This window comes from Macrotis lagotis, chromosome 3, assembly GCF_037893015.1.
Source record: "Macrotis lagotis isolate mMagLag1 chromosome 3, bilby.v1.9.chrom.fasta, whole genome shotgun sequence".
Classification (NCBI taxonomy): Eukaryota; Metazoa; Chordata; class Mammalia; order Peramelemorphia; family Peramelidae; genus Macrotis; species Macrotis lagotis.
In genome coordinates, this window is record NC_133660.1 from 236829580 (window position 1) to 236847269 (window position 17690).

The window sequence follows — 17690 nt, forward strand, 5'->3', positions numbered from 1 at the left end:
TTGAGGATAGTACTGGAAAGAGGAAGGCTAGTTTATAGGGTCATAGATTTAGAACTTAAGATCAAATGATCTTAAAGTCCATTCTGTGCAGAAGAAACTGAGGCTTAGAGAGATATTTGGACTAGAGTCATTCAACTTGCAAGAATTTCATGTGGGATCTCAACCCAGGTCTTTTTTTTAAAAATTATGTATTTTATTTGTTTTCCATTATATACAATAGTAGTTTCTACCAATCATTTTTTGCAAGGTTTTGAATATTACAATTTCCCCCCTTCCCTTCCTCTCCCCCAACAAAAGGCAATTTGATAGTCTTTACATTTGTTTCCATGATATGCATAGATCAAAATTGAATGTATTGAGAGAAAAACATATTTATAGGGAAGAAAGATATTAGAGATAGCAAAATTATGTAATAAAAAAGACAACTTTTAAAAATTGAAGATAATTTTTGGTTTTCATTTAAACTCCATAGTTTCTTCTCTGGATACAGATGATATTCTCCATCACAGATCCCCTAAAATTGTACCTGGTTATTACACTGATACAGTGAGCATGTCCATCAAGGTTGATTATCACCCATGTTGTTATTAAGGTGTTCTGGTTCTGCTCATCTCACCTAGCATCAATTCATGCAAATTTTTCCAGGCTTCTATGAAATCCCATCTCTCCTGATTTCTAATATTAACAATAGTTTTACATCTCTTACATATACCGCATTTTGTTCAACATTCTCCAGTTGCTGGATGTCCCCTCAATTTCTAATTCTTTGCCACTTAACAGAGCTATGAATATTTTTGTACAAGTGATGTTTTTACCCTTTTTCATGATCTCTTCAGGATATAGATCCAGTAGTGGTATTGCTGGACCAAAGGACATGCACATTTTCATTGCCCTTTGGACAGAATTCCAAATTGCTCTCCAGAAAGGTTGGAAGAGTTCACAGCTCCACCAACAGTGCATTACCAACTCAAGTCTTCTTGACTTCAAGCCCAGCACTTCATCCACTATGCCAACTGCCTCCCTAACCACTGCCCTGGCCTGGGGACTTCCTCAGTAGTATGGAGTGAGAGGGAGGGAAGGAAAAAGGGAATCCTGTACAGCCTAGATCTGTCATTCAACAGAAACCTCATTCGATACAGGATCCTCCTCAGGGAGGAAGAGGGAGCAGTCCTATTATCTTTTCCAGATGAAGAAACTGAGTCCTGGACAGGGATAATGACTGACCCAAGTAATGGTGATTCAACTGGATATATAAGACTAGAACTTATGTTTCCTTGAGTTAATGCCATGATATTTCCTTTGAACAATAGAAGTTACCTTTCCATAAAGAGTGATAAATGGGTCATGTCCAATTTTCTTGCATTAACTAGCTTGGGTGACCTTGGACAAATAATTTCCTTTTCTGACATTTCTTCCTTTATAAAATGACTCAGTTGGTCTTGAAGCAGAGACTGGATGAACATATTTCTGGTATTTTATAGTGGAGATTCCTTTCATGTATGAGACAGACAAGAAATTCTAGTTCTCAAAGTTGGTGATTTTTAAAAATTTTGTGATTAGATTATCTCTTGGGTCCCTGCGAATTCTGACATTCTCTAAGACTCTGACTTCTACTCACCCCCTTCCCCAGCATGGGGATGGGTCTGTTTGGTGGGACAATTTTAAGATTTCTGGGAAAAAGGAATTTTAGAGACAAGATTTCAGTGGGTCCATGATCTTGGATGGGGGAAAAAATTACATCTTTATTTTCACCAACTTGTGGTTTTCCTTGTGATCCTATGTATTTATACATTTAAAATTATTATTCTGAGAGAAGATTTAAGCATTTAACTAGGCTATCAAAGGTGTCCCTGACACACACAAGAACAAACCCTTGGTCTAGTCTACTTTCCTCATTTTACAGAGGAGGAAACTGAAGCCTATCAAAGTAGAGTGACTAGCATAAGGGCATCCAGCCAGTAAATGGCAGAGCCAAGGTGTGAACCCAAGTCTTGGCATTTTGGTGCAATGGAGACATGCTGGATTGAGTCAGATCCTCTGACTCCACTATTTAGTAGTTAAATGACCTTGAATGCTCCCTCCATACTCAAATAGATAATTTTTCTACTTTACCACATTGCCATCCATCCCTCCATCCCTCCATCCACCCATCCCTCCATCCACCCATCCACCCATCCCTCCATCCCTCCATCCCTCCCTCCATCCCTCCATCCCTCCCTCCCTCCTTCCATCCATCCATCCCTCTGTCCCTCCATCCATACCTCTGACAAGCCTTTATAAAACAGTTACTGAGTCTGGAGTATTGTGTTCTGCTCCAGGGGATCTGAGGATCATAGATTTAGATCTAGAAGGGATCACAGATCTTCTGAACCCATTTCTAGCTTTTTCTCTACTGCATGGTTCAGTGGTTTCCTTATTAGAGTTTGGTTAAAACATGGTCCCAGTCCCCCAAACTCATAGGTTATTAGGAAATATGGTGCCTCACTTGTACATCAGGCTCAAGGATCTGTGGTCTTTTAAGTGTGTGCACCCCCTCTGTTTTTGCAAATTGCAACCTTTCTCTAATTCAACATCTGGTTTAAGAGTTACTGTGGTTGAAATGGTTGATCCTTCATTTTTTTCAGTCTTCTGATATGTTACTTCCCACCCCCCTCCCACCCACATGTGCCATGGGATTTTATTGGCTTCTCTGCTGTTCCATTTCATCTCTAGCCATTTTTTCCATGCTTGGAATAGTCTCCCACCTTATCTCTTCCTTCTGACAGCCCTTCAAGTCTTTGAGAAGTCTCATTCCCCCTTCAGTTTGAATGGCTCCCCTCTGTTGCTGCCTCCCAATTTATCCTTTTGAGTTTTCCTGCATTGGACTGGGAACTCCTTGAGGGTCAGGGTTTTTTGTTTTTTGTTTTTGCTTGTTTGTTTGTTTTTGCCTTTCCTCAAGGAAGAAAGGTGGCACAGTGGATAGCGCACTGGCTTTGGAGTCAAGAGGACAGGAGTTCGAATCTGTCCTCAGACAGTTGCTACTTACTAGTTGTGTGACCTTGAGCATGTCACTTAATCCCGATTGCCTGGTGTCCCGCGCCACCTCCAGTCATCACCTCCCCATGCCCTGGTCTTCTTGGTCAAGTGCTAAGCACCTAGGCAGTCCCGCTTTATAAATGCCGATTGACTGATGGGTGTTGAATCTCTCCAAACCCAGCTAGGCTGGTAGCGAGAGTCATCATCTCTCACCGGCCTCGTGGGCAAAGGCCTCTCGGTGTCCTGGGACCTGCCAGGGCCCGGCCTCCAGCTCCAGGACTCGGCCTCCCTGGCCAAGAACAGGCACCTATGTCAGGGGAAGCCAGAAGGTTCGTGTTTACGAGGGGAAGTGACTTTCTCAGGGTCACACGGCTAATGCAGGTGGAAGTCGGGACTCGAGCCCAGGTGTCTTGACTAGGAGACTCCCGCTCGGGTCAGAGCGAGCGTGCGCCTGCCCTCTGGGTGGAGGGCGAGGACCCCCGGGGAGCCGGGGCGCCACTTTGGGCCCTGAGGGGGGGCAGCCTCCATTTCTGGCAGCCCGAGGGGCAGCGTCGGCCGGGAGCTGCGTGCCGGCGAGGGGCGGGGCCGGAGCGGGGCCGGAGCGGGGCCGGGCCGGCCTGGCCCCCGCAGCCCGGTCCCTCCCCGGCCCCGGCGCCCCGCGCCCCGCAGGGAAGGGCGGGGGGCGCGTCCTGCGCGAGCCGGCGAGGGCGGGCGCACTGAGCGGCCGGGGCGGGGCGCGCACACCGACACGGACACACTTACACACGCGCGCACACCCGCTCACACTCACACAGACACGCACTCCACAGACACGCAGGCAGCCCGCCCAGGCGCCCGGGGGCCTCCGCCTCTCCCCGCGGCGCCCCCTCCCCTCCCCCCGGCCCATGCGGCCGGAGCCGGGGCCGGGGCCGGAGCCGGAGCCGGGGCCGGGGCCGGGAGCCGGGCCGGGGCCGCGGGCAGGGCCCGGGGAGCGGGCGGCCGGGCCGCGGCGGGACTGAGCCCGCGCCCTCCTCCAAGGGTCCCCCGGCAGCCCGCCGGCGGACGATGCGGAGGCGGCCCGGGCCGGGTCCCCGGGAGCTGAGCAGGGCGCTCGAAGCAGCCCCCCGAGGCCCCGCGGGCCCGGGGCCCCCGCCCCCCCAGCGGCCCGCGGCCCGGCCCCCCCGGGAGACATGACCTCCAAGCACCACTCCGACTGGATCCGCTACAGGTACGCCCCCCGCCCCCGCCCCTGGCAGCCGGGCCCGCCAGAAGGACGGGGCACTTGGGGAGGATCTGGGGGGCCATGCCAGCAGCCCCGGCGCTTCGCCTCCTGACCCTCGGCTCCTTCCTCTGCCGGCTCCGGGAGGGTGGCAGAGCCCCTTCACATCTGATTTCTGTGGCCGGCTTCTGGGTTGGAGACTGATGGAAATGGGAGGGAGGAAAGCGGGGAGCACCTCCCCCCCGCACCCATGCTGGTGAGGCCGGGGCGCCATTCCGGGGTCCGACACAGGGACCCGGAACGGTGCAGGTAAACACCCAGCGCACCCACTCACAAACTCCACAGCCGCCACTGGGGCTCTGGCCAGGGAGTTAGCCTCCCCCCCCATCGGACCCCAATGGGAGCCAAATTCAGGGGCTGCCCTTGGCCTGCGACCAGAGTTAGGCTTTCTTTCGAGCAGGCGGAGCCTTGAGCCAGGCACCTGGGACCCCCTTCCACCTCCTGCCTCAGTTATCCCTCCATTTGGGGCCAGCCCCCACCTCGCTGCTGCTGGGGAGAGGAGCTGATGTTCGCCATGTCGCCATGGCAGCCCCCTCTCCTTGGCCTCCCATTGGCTCCCCGTTGCCAAGGGCTACAGAGTCTTTCTCAACGGCCTCTCCTCCAGAAGCATGTGCGTCAAAGATACTGGACACGATGAACTGCTTGCTGGAGAGGGTCCCAGACCCAGTTCGTAAAGAAAGAGGGCTGCCCCCCCCACCAGACTTAAGGACACGGTGGAAGCATCTGTGACTCTCCCCACAGCCTACCCACCAGGGAGCCTAGCTTGGGACACAATTATGATACCTCCAAGCCCTTCCTTATCTGCTGTCCTGTCATCCCATTTTCCTTCTTTAGAAAACTTGTTACTGGGAGAGGCTCTGATGATATTTGCCATTTCCAGACACAATGCTTTCTAAGGTATTCCAGATCAGAAACCAATTGGAAACACCCAGAGGGTTATTAAACACAGATCTGTCTGCAAACCTCCTTGGGGTGAACTTAAGTGGCTCTAAAGTGGCTCTCTCCTCTCTCCCCAGGGTGTAGGTGGCAGGAACCTTTTTCTCCTGAAGCAGAAGGCTTATACTTTTATGGGGCTGATTCTAACTTCAGCCTTTCCCAAATTGCCCCCCTTCTCAAACCATTTCAATCTATAAAGGACATTCACCTTCAGATACAAGAACGGAGATGCTTACAGACTCACAGATCCCATCATTTAGCATGGCCTCACATCTGCTACCTCTTTTGACTCCTCTGGCCTGTGAATCTAGAGCCTGGCCAAGTAATATCACCCTGAATAGAGGGGGGGGGGCTGTTCTTCCAAGAGAACATTTTGCTTCTGAGAACCCCTTGGATTCTAGCCCTCCTGTTGTCCCTGCCTGACAGCTGGGGGTTAGACAGTCATTGAGGAAGCTGGGCCAGGCTGGGGTTGAGGGGGAGGCTTCCTTATTCCTGTCCCCATTCCTTGCCTGTCTGTCCCTCACCCCTCAACCATAAAAGCAGTCAGGACTAAGGAATGAATGGGTGAGCTCTTCTTAGGGGGCCAGCTGCTACTGGGACTCTGTCAGTTCTGTAGGCCAGTGTTTCTCAGAGGATGGGAAAGGGCTTTCTGAGGTGTTTACGATCATGAAAAATTCTTTCAGTCTCATTTCTTGGGGCTCTGGGTGTGAGCTTGGAGTGTCCTGAGTGCAACCATTTTTGGTGGTTGGGGGGGGAGGAATTCCTGAAAAGTCTCTTGATTAGGGGCTAAGCTGCTTCATCTTAAGCTATGGTTCTTCAGAAACTCCGACTGGGAGGAAGGCTCAAGCTGGTCAAACCCAGCTGTTTTGAGATTAAGATGACTCCCTGAATTCAGGGATCCCCTCTTCTGAGAAGCAAAATCTGATACTTGAGAGGATATTCTCATTTCTACCTCCCTGCACCCTTTTGGGGAAATGGAAAAAAACATATGCCATTAGAGTAGCAGAAAATACGGTGGGAATATTTTTTGGGAGGAAATAAATTCAGAACAAGATGAAGCTTGTGTAAAAAAAAATCAGTAGTCTCAATATGGCCTTGACAACATGAGCCTCTGTAAGAGAAAGGGAATCCTGGTTCACTTAGGCCTGTGGCAAGATAATGCCCCCAACACTCCAGCCCTCCTGGGGTATTGTATCCCAGCATACCCTGCTGCTGAGAGCATTCCTGGTGTGGGCATTCCTAGCCCATTCAACTTCCCCAGGGGGTTTCTTTTCTTTCTTTCTCAGATGATCATTGGCTTGGAGAGAAAGTGAGTGTTTAGTCCACACCCTCCACTCTGCTCCCACGCTATCTCACTCCTCCCTTCCAGAGTTGGACATCAGCAAATTCTCCTTCCCTTAATTTCTCAGAGATAGATCCTGGCTTCAAAGATTTCCCTGGGAATTAAAGGAGAAAGAGCTGTAAAACACAACCCATTTTAAAAGCTTAAGGTTGTCAAATTGACAAAGTGGAGGGATCTCCTTGGCTAATCTCATCTGAACCTGTGGGCTGAGATGTCTTCCTGTCCTCCTCTGAGCAGTCTCTGGAGCTGCCCTCTGAACTGGAGTTCCCTTTAGTTGAAGTTGAGACTCCTACTGGCATCCCAGCCTAACCTTGGCCTGGTCTACAGGACTTCAAGCAATGGGACTTTTGTGGCTCTCCTTTTACTGCTTTTAAATGCCTTGTTTACATTTACATGGCAGAAGTTCAGAAGGAGACACCACTCTGAGAGTCAGTGTGGTAGAAATGGAAAGACCACAGGACTGGGTGCTTTCCATGTTAAAGAGCACCCTCTGACCTCTAGGAGGAGGATGGTAAGATATCCTGTCTTCAAGGTCACAGCTAGTGGCTAAAATCACAATGTTTTGTACTCCCAAGTCCATTGTACCTCACTGGCTCTCCACACCATAGGAGAGAAACTGGAGGCCTGTATGTTCTACTAAGACTTGTCTTCTCACCTGGGATCTGTCCAATGTTCACTCCATTCACAGAACTGAAGAGACTCAATGCCTGTAGCTACCTACCCCCAACCACTCTTCTGTGTTCCTGTTGGAGTCTCATGTCTCTACCCCCTTCTCTCCTATTTCTTTCTTCTCTTCCCTCCCATCAGGGAGTGACCCTTCTTAGACACCTTCCCCAAAGTTTGGTAATAACCCAATAACTTAGAGACTGTAGGAAAACTGAGTTCCCACTGACTGTGAAAGAAGTTTCATGGCATGAGGGGATTGTGAGAAGAGAAGGCAGTAAAGAGGGCTACCCCTAGTGAGAGCCTCTTCAGGTATTAGAGGGAAGTTCCTGAAGTGATGTCTACTGACCCTCTCACCTCTCTGTTTCTCTGCCTTACTCCTCCAACCCTACCCTGAGTCTGATCATTCTACCACCAACTTACATCTTGTAAACCCTCCAGTTCTGCAGGGGACATCCCCTGCAGTCTTTCTGGTAGTCCTTGCTATATGAACCCCTCACCAGAACTGTATTCATTTTTGTCTTTTTGTTTCTAGTTTCTAATATGATTTCTTGCCCACATTATGCATTTAAATGCTTGCTCAATCAATGATGATGAGGGTGTTAAATCCTTTTGGTGGAGAGGAGGTGGTGTAGTATATAAGACACTTGGAGACAAGAAGACCTCAATTCAAATTCCATCTCAGACATGCAAACAAGTCATTTAACCTTTGTCTGCCTCAGTTTTTTCTTGTGCAAAATGTTGGACTTCATGGCCTCTAAAGATCCCTTTCTAAGGGCAGTTAGGGGGATGCAGTGGATAGAGAGATATAGACTTGGAGGCAGGAAGATTAATCCTCCTGAGTTCAAATCTGGCCTCAGACACGAACTAGCTGTGACTTTGGGCATGTCACTTCCCTTTGTCTCAGTTTTCTCTGTAGAATGAATTGGTGAAGGAAATGGCAAACCTCTACATTATCTCTGTCAAGAAAACCCCAAATTGGGTCATCAAGAGTCAGATATGACTGGAAACATCTTAGCATCATCAAGGTCCCTTTAAGTACTATGATAATTGAATGGATGGTTCTAATTTGGGACAGGGATTAGCTTTGTGGGACCAGGCACTATCACTAATGCCAAGAGAAGGTTTGAGAGTATCAGTTAACGTTTCAAAGGAACCCCCACTTCTTGGCTCCTGTTTCTTACTAGCCCTCCTTTGAGAGATGTCCCGTTTCCCACCAAACTAGACATTTCACTTTCATCTTAGCAATGCCAACAACTAGTATCTCACCTGCCAATGGAGTGGGATGCAGCAATACCCCAAGGTTGGGATAGCAGAAGTAGGTGCAAGCAGTCCATAAAGGGGAGGAGGAAGTACAAGGTTAGAGAAGGCTCAAGATGCTTTTTGGGGCTGAGGGAAGACTTTTTTTCATTTATTCCTGTGAGGTAAAGGCTGATGCTGTGTCTGCCTTATTATAGCATGTGGAAAGGAGACCTCTCTGTTGCTTAGAGGAGAAAATAGATTTGGGTTTTTTAAAGATGGAAACCCAAATTTTGGTAACCTTTCCTTCCCCCCCTTTTGTGAATGTTTTCCCAAATTATTCCAACCTTCTCCCATTCTGCTTCTGTCAGTAAACTTAGCATCTCATGACCTCGGGAACCAGCTTTTTACTGCCTCCAGCTCTTCTAGAGGCACCTTTGTGGTTGGATGTATTGTTGGATCTGCTTTGGCAGGCAACTTCAGCTACACCCTAGCATAGGGTATAGCTTTGATAGTGGCCATCAGGAGCCCGTACCTCTGTGTACTGCTGTTCATTAACTCCCAGAGTGACCTTGGACAAGTGTCTGTCTTCTTTGTATCTGTCAAATGAAAGGGTTAGCAAAGGACTGCCCTTCCAGCTCCAGAATTTTCTGATTTAAGGACATTTCTCTGCAGCTGGTACACTAGGAACCACAAACACCCCCTCCCTGGCCCAGCCTGGCCATCTCTAGTCTCTACTTCTTTGGTTAGGTAAGTTCCTGGAGTAGGCTCTCTGGGATCTACTTTTAGATATACTAAGGAGTCTGGGACTCTTCTGGAATCTTTCAACTAGTGGAGAGTTTTGCTCCCTACTTCAATTCACCAAAAATTTCTTAAGTACCTACTATGGGCCAGATACTGTGGTAAGGACTGGGGGTACAGTAAGAGACAAAAGACAGTCCCTGACTTCTGGGAGCTCTCTACTTCCACTGCAACCCCAAGAAGAGAGAGGTTTGGGATTTGAGGGGAGTGCAGATCCTAGAACCTTAGAATGCAATAGGGTCCATAGGTGTCATAAAGTCTAACTCTCTTAATTTTGTAGGAGGTAGGGAGTAGAGTGCTTTGAGCCAAGATGATTTCTCTAGCTCATCTCCTAAGGGACAGACTCCAGGGACTAAATGAAAGGTAAAAAAGCAAGAGGGGATGGGAGTCTGTCTTCTTGTTCCTAGCTAACTGAGCAGCAATGTGTGACTCCAGAGACAGAGACAAATGAAATTGACCCCTGTAATGAGGTGGACCCCTCAGATCTTCCTCTTGATCTGAGGATGTTGGAAGATGAAGTTGAAGTGAGATTTAGTCATCGTCATCACTGTCATATCTGCTTCAACTTGGTCCCTAAGAAAATCCCCACTGAATGTGAACACCATATTTGTGCAACTTGTCTCAAGAAGATAGCTCCATCTTCATGCTGCTCTGCATGCTGGGAATTCTCCTAGCTGAGATCTCATCAGACTGACATTATCATATATCCTGAAGGAGAAGGTGTTTGTGAGATACACATGGAAGACCAGAAGCTGTTCTGGATGGCTTCAAGATCTTTCTTTGTGGGAACTGCTCTAAGTAGAGGATCACGAGAACTACATTCATTGGCCCATGACAGTGGCTTCTATGAAGAGTAGGGAGAAATCAAGGCAATGCTATAAAGACACTTTGCCTGATGGTATACAAAATATCAGACAATACTTAGTCAAGAGAAAGAGAAATCTGTGGCTTAGATTGACGTGGACTGACCACAAAACTGTTAACTTGAAAACATTTCATAAAGGAATTCATATAATACAGGGATGCCCCACAGAGTAAGGGAGACTGAGTCAGCTCAAGAGGAGAAACTCATCATGAGGAAGATAAGCAAGAGGTTCAGGGAGCTCTAGCAGAGACCGGAGGTGCTGGGAACTAGACAGGATTATTATTATTATTATTATTATTATAATTATTATCATCATCATCATCATCATCATCATCATTCATTAACTTATGTCAATGAAACAAAAGAAGATGTAGGAAGCCTTGATGTCCAGAGAAATCCAATCTCTAACAGACAGAATCAAAAAGTTGAAAGAAAAGTTGCAGAAAATCCACTGTAGAATGGGGGTGACAGTCAACCTTAATGGACTTGCTCATTCCATCAGTTCAACAATCAAGCACAATTTTGGGGTATCTGTGATTTAGAATACCATCTGTATCCAGAGAAAGAATTGTGGCGTTTGAACAAACACCAAAGACCTATAATTTAAAAAAACCCATTATCTTATTATATAATTTTGCTATTTCTTATACTTTGTTTCTTCCTTAAGGATATGATTTCTCTCTCATCACATTCAACTTAGATCAATGCATACCATGGAGACAATGTAAAGCCTAATAGACTGCCTTCTGTGGGGGCTGGGGGAAAGGAAGCAAGATTGGGGGAAAAATTGTAAAATTCAAAATAAATAAAATCTTTCTTTTAAAAAAAGAAATCCAATGTAGAACTACTTTAGGAATCAACCCATACTTGTTTCCATGACTCCAATTGTAAGGCTTTACAATCAACTGATTTTCCAACCTTTTGCTCTGAGGTTTAATAGTTTGTGTAACAGAATGGCAACTCAGTTTTTGCAACACTTCCAAATTAGGATTGCCACAGAGTTACAATTTCTACTACTTGTCTGAAGATGAAAAGAAATGTATTTTAGTTGCCCCTGGCCCTCAGGAGAGACATAGCCTTTTACAAAACTGGTAGTGTTGATCCAGGAGACCATGAAGCAAAAACCATTCTTCTTGAACACTTTATTCCTGTTAGAATCATTGAAGAGGAACAGTTGAGAAAGCGACATTGTTTGAACACAATCCTGCATGGTTGAGAAACCAGATGTTTTGCTGACAGACCAGATTTGTTTAATGCTTAAATCAAGACCGAGGTCATATTGACCAGGAAGCCAGTTTGATCCGAAGATTGACACAAGTTGTTACTGCTTTTGCCAGTCGTCTGTTGTTATTACCAACTTGATGGCACCATGGGTAGAATCCTGGATTTGCTTTCACTAAGGCTGGGTTCAAATCCAGCCTCAGACACTTGGAGCTTGGTTATTCTGGCTGAGTCAATTAATCTCTTTTCCTCTGTTTTTCTCATTGCAAAATGGAGGAAATAACAGGGCTGTTGTGAGCACTTCTAGCATACTGCCTAACACATGGTAGATACTGAATAAATTTGGATTGTTTCATGGTACTATGCAAGCTTGAAAACAGAAGGTCTGAATTTGAATCCTACCTCAGATTTTAACTAGCTTTTCTGACTCAGGGCAAATCAGAAAAGTATAACAGAAAACAATTCATGCCAACCCACAAAGTTTCAAAGCATAAAAAGGAGCAAATAAGAGTTGCTGATATACTACAAGATGGATTATACAGGAGATCTGAACTTTCCCCAAAATGAAATGTCATCAGAATAAGAAAAAGGATTTGTGTCAATAATATGTCAACTGGGGAATAAGGTTTAGTAAAGATAAGGAAGTATTGTCTGATCAAAGGTATAAAAATTGGGATAATTTAATGGAATTTGACAGCTTCACAGGCTACCTATGTGAATATATTCAGCATTCATGTATGCATTTTGGCAACTTCTTATAAACTTGGAAAAAAGCTTGTATGGGGAAACTGAAAGCCAGAGAAGGGAAGAGACTTGACATGGTTGTATTTGAGTCTTGTTTTCTAGTAGAACAGGGTTAGGATCAGTTTTGGAAAATGAGCTTATGGTGGCAGGGACAGGCTTGCCAGGCTCTGGGAATGGATGCATTGGCATCTGTCCCTGGGGCCAAATTTCTCATGATTGGAACTCCCCAGGAACATTCTTCCTCCCCTTGGAAAGAGTATCAGACACTGACCACCTGTCATTTTTTCCCCTGGGATTGTTCCATCTTGGAACAAGGAATCCTGGTATCAAGGACAGCATGCCAGGATGCCTAGGTCTAGGTTCTTCTAGAGCCCCAATGGCTCTGCTCCTTCTGGTGCCGGCCTACAGCTCTGCTGTTTTTAGTGGAATGGGTGGTTTTAAATAAAATCAGTGTTGGGAACACCACTCCACAGCAATCTCCCCAGAAAGCTGACACCTCATCATCTAATGCCAAAAATAAATCTTCGGCCCTTTCCTAGTGAAGCGTCTGGGTGTCCGTGGGAGTGGCAGGTGGCCAAGCGAAGGCAGCCGGGCGGGGTTCCCGGAGCAAGCTCTAGGAATGACTGGTCCTGGTCTTCCTTCTAGTGCCAGGGTCCCCCCTGGGTGGGCAGTGAGCCCATTCTGTGGAGCAACTCATCTCTTCCTTGCAGGGTCATTCCTGGGTTCTGAGGGTCCTTACAGGGATATGAAGCTCCCTACCAGCCCCCTCCTCTTCCCCAAAGGGTTTCTTTCTTTGCTGCTTTCAACCACTCCCAGACTTCCTCAGATAGTAAGAGAATGAATATATTTTCTTAATATGTCCTCCAAGACACAATTGGGGATAAAAATCCCCAAACAAACAAAACTTCCTGAACCTCTCTATCCTCATATTTAAAATGGGGATAGTCATACTCTCAACGCCTGTCTCTCTGGGTAATTGTGAGCTACTGAAAATTCTTATATTGACTGAACCTGAGACTAGTTTACATAGAGATATTGTGATCTCTATTTGAACCCAGAGTTTGTTGCTGCTGTTGTGACTGCTGCTTTGGGTCTGGGCCAGTAACCTTTTGAATGAAAGGAGACCAAGAGGGGTCCATTTCTTGTTTCTCCAGCTAACCTTGCCCTGTCCATAGACCTTGAGTTTGCCACACAATTTGCACCCTTCAAGTTAGCACCTCAGGAGTCTCCCATCTTTTTTACCCTGTTTCACAGCTGAGTGAGAAGAGGAAAGTTGGGGAGGGGGAGGGAAACTGGCTTTCTTGAACCTTCAACCGAGGTCCAACTTGGCAACATTCTGTACCCCATTAACTCTCAGGCTCAGCTCACAGAGCCAGAGACACTAGAGACACAGGCCGGGGCCAATGAATGTTTTGCACCTGTCGGGCCCAGCTGCCTGATCCAGTTACTTCCCCTGTTCATCAGTTGGTGAGTCATCCCCAGGTTGGCAATGCCCACCGGGGGAGTGGCCCTTTCCTAGAATCCCATTTCACAGCTTTGCAGCCTTCAGCTTCAACTAACAGTAGCCAATTCCCACCCCCATTGAGAGAAAGGACCCTCTGTTACAGGGGCAGCTGGAAATTTAGAACTGGCCTCAAAGGCATAGAAAATACAATCCCTTCTTCCCGCCATCCCCACTTGGTTTTCTTGGGGACTTAACCTCAGCTATACCAATGCCCTCTCTATTACTGCTGCTATTTCATAACTATTTTCTTTTGCCTTGAACCTATCATTTAATTGGTATAGGGAAGTGATATTTTAATTGGTTTGAGGAATCTGAGGAAGTCCCCTTTTCCAATGAAGATCATTAAAGAGAGGATATAGTGATGCCCAGGATCACTTAGCCAATGTGTAGACTTCACCCCAGGTCTTATGAATTCTGTGTCCATTTATCCAATCATTTATTATGCCATTGCTGCCTCTAATAATCATCGTCTCCATCATTAGCAACCTCATCTTCATCTTCAACAACTGTAGCAGCAGCAGCATTCCAGTATAGTGGATGGAGAACTGGTTTTGGAGCCACCTTTGATGCATAGTAACTGTGTGACCTCAAGCAAGTCACTTAATTTCCTTCCTCCCTCCTTCCTCCTTCCTTTCTTCCTTCCTCCCTTCCTCCCTAACTTCCTTTTCCCAGGGTTAAGTGACTTGCCCAGGATCACACAGTGTTTAAGGCAAATTTGAACTTGGGTCCTCCTGACTCCAGGGCACTGTAACACTTAACTTAATTAAGTCACTTAATTTCTCCATTGAAATCTCAAGCTTGTCCTTATCCCATCATAATTCTCCAGGGTTTCAGGTTGACAAAGTGCCTTTTTTATCACTACCCTGAAAACTTAGTAGTGACAGCCATCGCACCACCATTTTGCAGAAGATCCTGGGGATCTGAGAATTAAAATAAACTGGCTCAAGGCCATATTGAGTTAAATATCAGAGCTGGGGACTTAGAATTGTCTTTGTTTTTCTAAGACCAGTGTTCCTATCCCAGCCCATGACTTTTCTCCCAGAAAGAGCAGAGATTTCCTTCTACCCAAGGGGGACAGAAGTGTTAAAGCAGGTCAGATCCAGACATGAACTGACCTCACTGTGATGGGCTCCTGCCATACAACCCTTTTTGTCTCAATCCATTTCCAGTTGATTGGTTGTGGTTCTTAGTAGTGGGGTTGAGTTTTCTTTTTTTTTTTTTTAATATTTTATTTTTCCCAATTGAATGTAAAAACAATTTTTAGCATTATTTTTAAAAAATTTGAGTTAAAAATTTTCTTCTTCCCTCATCTATCTTCTTAAAAAATGAGAAGGGTTGTTTTCGATCCCTTTGAGTAGAGATTGTATATGGTCATTTACTGTATACTGCTACGTATTTGGGATACAGTGAAATTCTAAGAGAACCCTTCCTTGAGAGAAGAGTATAGGTTCTTTGATGACTGACTGGAGCCTGGAAGGAATGGACTTTTAGAGTCTGAATTTTTTCAGTTTTGTCAAAAACTAATTTTGCTTCCTTCAGTTGAAGTCAATTCTCTTCTCAGGGTCTGTGAAAAGAGGCATTGAACCAGAGGAACTTCAATCCTTCATGTTATAAATTCCCATGATCCATGGAAATTTGCCAGTTCCCTGGAATTCCTGATCTCCCTGGCCAGTCCTCTTTGGAGTCTGGGGTCTAGCTACTTTGTAGACAGTCTCTAGTTTATCAGTGGACTATTAGGATCTCTTGGTAGGACAGACAGAGTTCTAGAGAGAGACTTAAATCTAAAACTCTTGGTTATTGGGCATTTGATCCTTTTGAGATAGGTGTAATAATTGGCATGTATCTAATTCTTTGTGGCTTAATCTACCAGGATCATCCTCTTAGATACCTGCTCTCTCAACTGATTTACAGAGACTGAGATAATTTTTCTAGGCCAGACTACCTTTGTTTCAATCTAATTAGCTTATGAACAGATCCTAGAAGTGCCTGGCCACCATTTTGCTTTGGGAGAAGGGTCTATGTATTGGGTCTTATTTGCACTGAAATCCAGATTTCTGACCCTTTTGGATTTCACAGCTGTTCCCCTTTCTCCCCTCCCCTCCCTGAGACCCTTTTGTAGAGTTCTAGCCTCAAGGTTTCCAGGTCACGTCCCACTCTTTGTGATTCCATTTGGGGTTTTTTGGTAAAGATACTGGAATGATTTGTCATTTGCTCATTTTAAGATGAGGAAACTGAGACAGGCCCACTTGCTCAGGTTCACACAACCAGTGTCTAAAACTGGATTTAAACTCATGAGAATGAGTCTTCCTGATTCCAAACCCCATCCTCTGTGCTACCTAACTGGCTGCCTTTACTTCCTAGCCCCAACAAATATTGATGGACCTGTGTGGTCTAGTGAAACATTTAGCAGGTATTTTGCTCTGCTGATATTTCTACTCCCCTCCCTATGATCTCTAGGAGGAGCCATTCCTCCTTCCCTTAAATGTTTATCGCAATCCCCTTACAATCCTAGCAAACCCCTTGTAAATGATACATTCGGTAATAACCACATACAATTCTCTTTCACAGGAAGGGAAGGATTATTTCTTTACAGGCTCATGGGCAGCTTCAATAAACAATTCGTAGCATTAGCCTAATTGCTCTGTAAGCCAGTGGCCCTTACAGTTCCAAATGCAAACCCATCTCTTTTGCGCACATTGGTTTTTCCTAATGGTTTCCTCGCAGTTGTACTGGCAGATGGATGCAGAGACTCCTTGGCTGGCCGAGGGGCATCCGTGGTTCATGAGGCCTTTTCCCTGGGACAAGGGTGGACCAGATAGTAATGTGATGGTGGAAGTTGAGAATGCTTCCCCAGGCTTTTGGACTAGTCCATTCTTGAGTATCTCATGCAGACTGACGTACAGTCTACAAAAGTTAGCCAAAACCATGCTCCTTAGGTTTCATCCAGGATAGTCAAAAAGGTATGACAGCCTGGGTGAACTTGCCACCCACAGTTATGCCACAAGCAAGCCAGTGAAGATGGAGAGGTCTTTCTTCTACAAACAGAAGTTCCATAACAGGTGACTTCCTGAGGAGGGGACCTAGAGCAGCAAAGATCTGGGTCAACATCTCCCACCCTTGGGCTTTTGTAGCATTGGCTCCACCATGTCTGGAATACATTCCCCAGGCCTTCCCCTTCAGGTTCATGGACTCCTCAGCTTTCTAACATCCAGCTCCTTGATAAGATCTGCCATGATCTCACCCTTCCCATACCAGTTCCCACATGAAACATGTTTCTACATGCTATTCATTTCTTTTTGAAGTTATTTGGCGTAACTTTTAATCTGCTTCCCAGAGAGTGATGCTGTAACCTCCCAGGAGACCGTTGCTCCCTAAGGGCAGGAATTGTTGCCTGGCCCATCAATGCACTAGGTGGGCAAGGGCATAGCCAGGATATAACCTCCTTCCTTCTCACCCCTCATCACTTTTCTGGGGGATCATGAATAGCATCTTATTTTCAGCCTGATGAATGTTAGAACTGGATATTTGGCTCGCTGAACTGTGACTTCTATTAAAGCAGGTCTCATCTAAACTTTTGTATCTCCCCAGGGCCCAGCATGGTACTCTTCACATAGGAAGGCACTTCATAAACTTTGATTGATTAAGCTAAGAAACCAGACAGGCCAGTGGGAAATGGGAACAGACAGAAGTCAGTGGGGCACCTGAACTGGACAGATGGCAAGTTTAGTTAGCATCCAGGTAGCAATGGCCTCAGGTGGGTAGGGTGCTGGGAGCACCTGGCAGGGGCAGGCATCCATCTGGTGACCTGGTGGCTACATCCTTCTTGGACTATTTGAAAGCTGGATTGGCCTTTGTGATGCAGTGTTTGATATCTGACACTAATGTATAACCTTGTCTGTCCTCCTTTACCTAAAGGTAAGTATTTGAACTTGGCATGTCTAGAGATTCAGCCTGAGAGATATGAGAGTTTGGGGTCCAGCCCCTCCTGTACTCAGAGAAGGTGATGGTGGTATTAACAGCAGGAAGCTTGAGGTGGCCATATCATCAATAACTTGTTACAATTAAATATCACAAATTAAATGTTTTTATATATAACTATACA

At 46.1% G+C, this 17690-nt stretch overlaps 1 protein-coding gene across 7 annotated transcripts in view; it reads left to right on the forward strand.

Moving 5' to 3' along the window:
- TUB (TUB bipartite transcription factor) overlaps nt 1-17690 on the forward strand; it is a 145650-nt gene that overhangs the window by 62705 nt on the left and 65255 nt on the right. The window contains exon 1 of one of the 7 annotated variants that reach the window (XM_074230230.1): nt 3675-4222. The exons of the other annotated variants lie outside the window; for them this stretch is intronic. Within the exon in view, the coding sequence (XP_074086331.1) occupies nt 4185-4222 (38 nt within the window). The 5' untranslated portion in view covers nt 3675-4184. Of the gene's footprint in view, nt 1-3674; nt 4223-17690 lie in introns of those variants that run through there. 7 annotated transcript variants of the gene reach the window in all.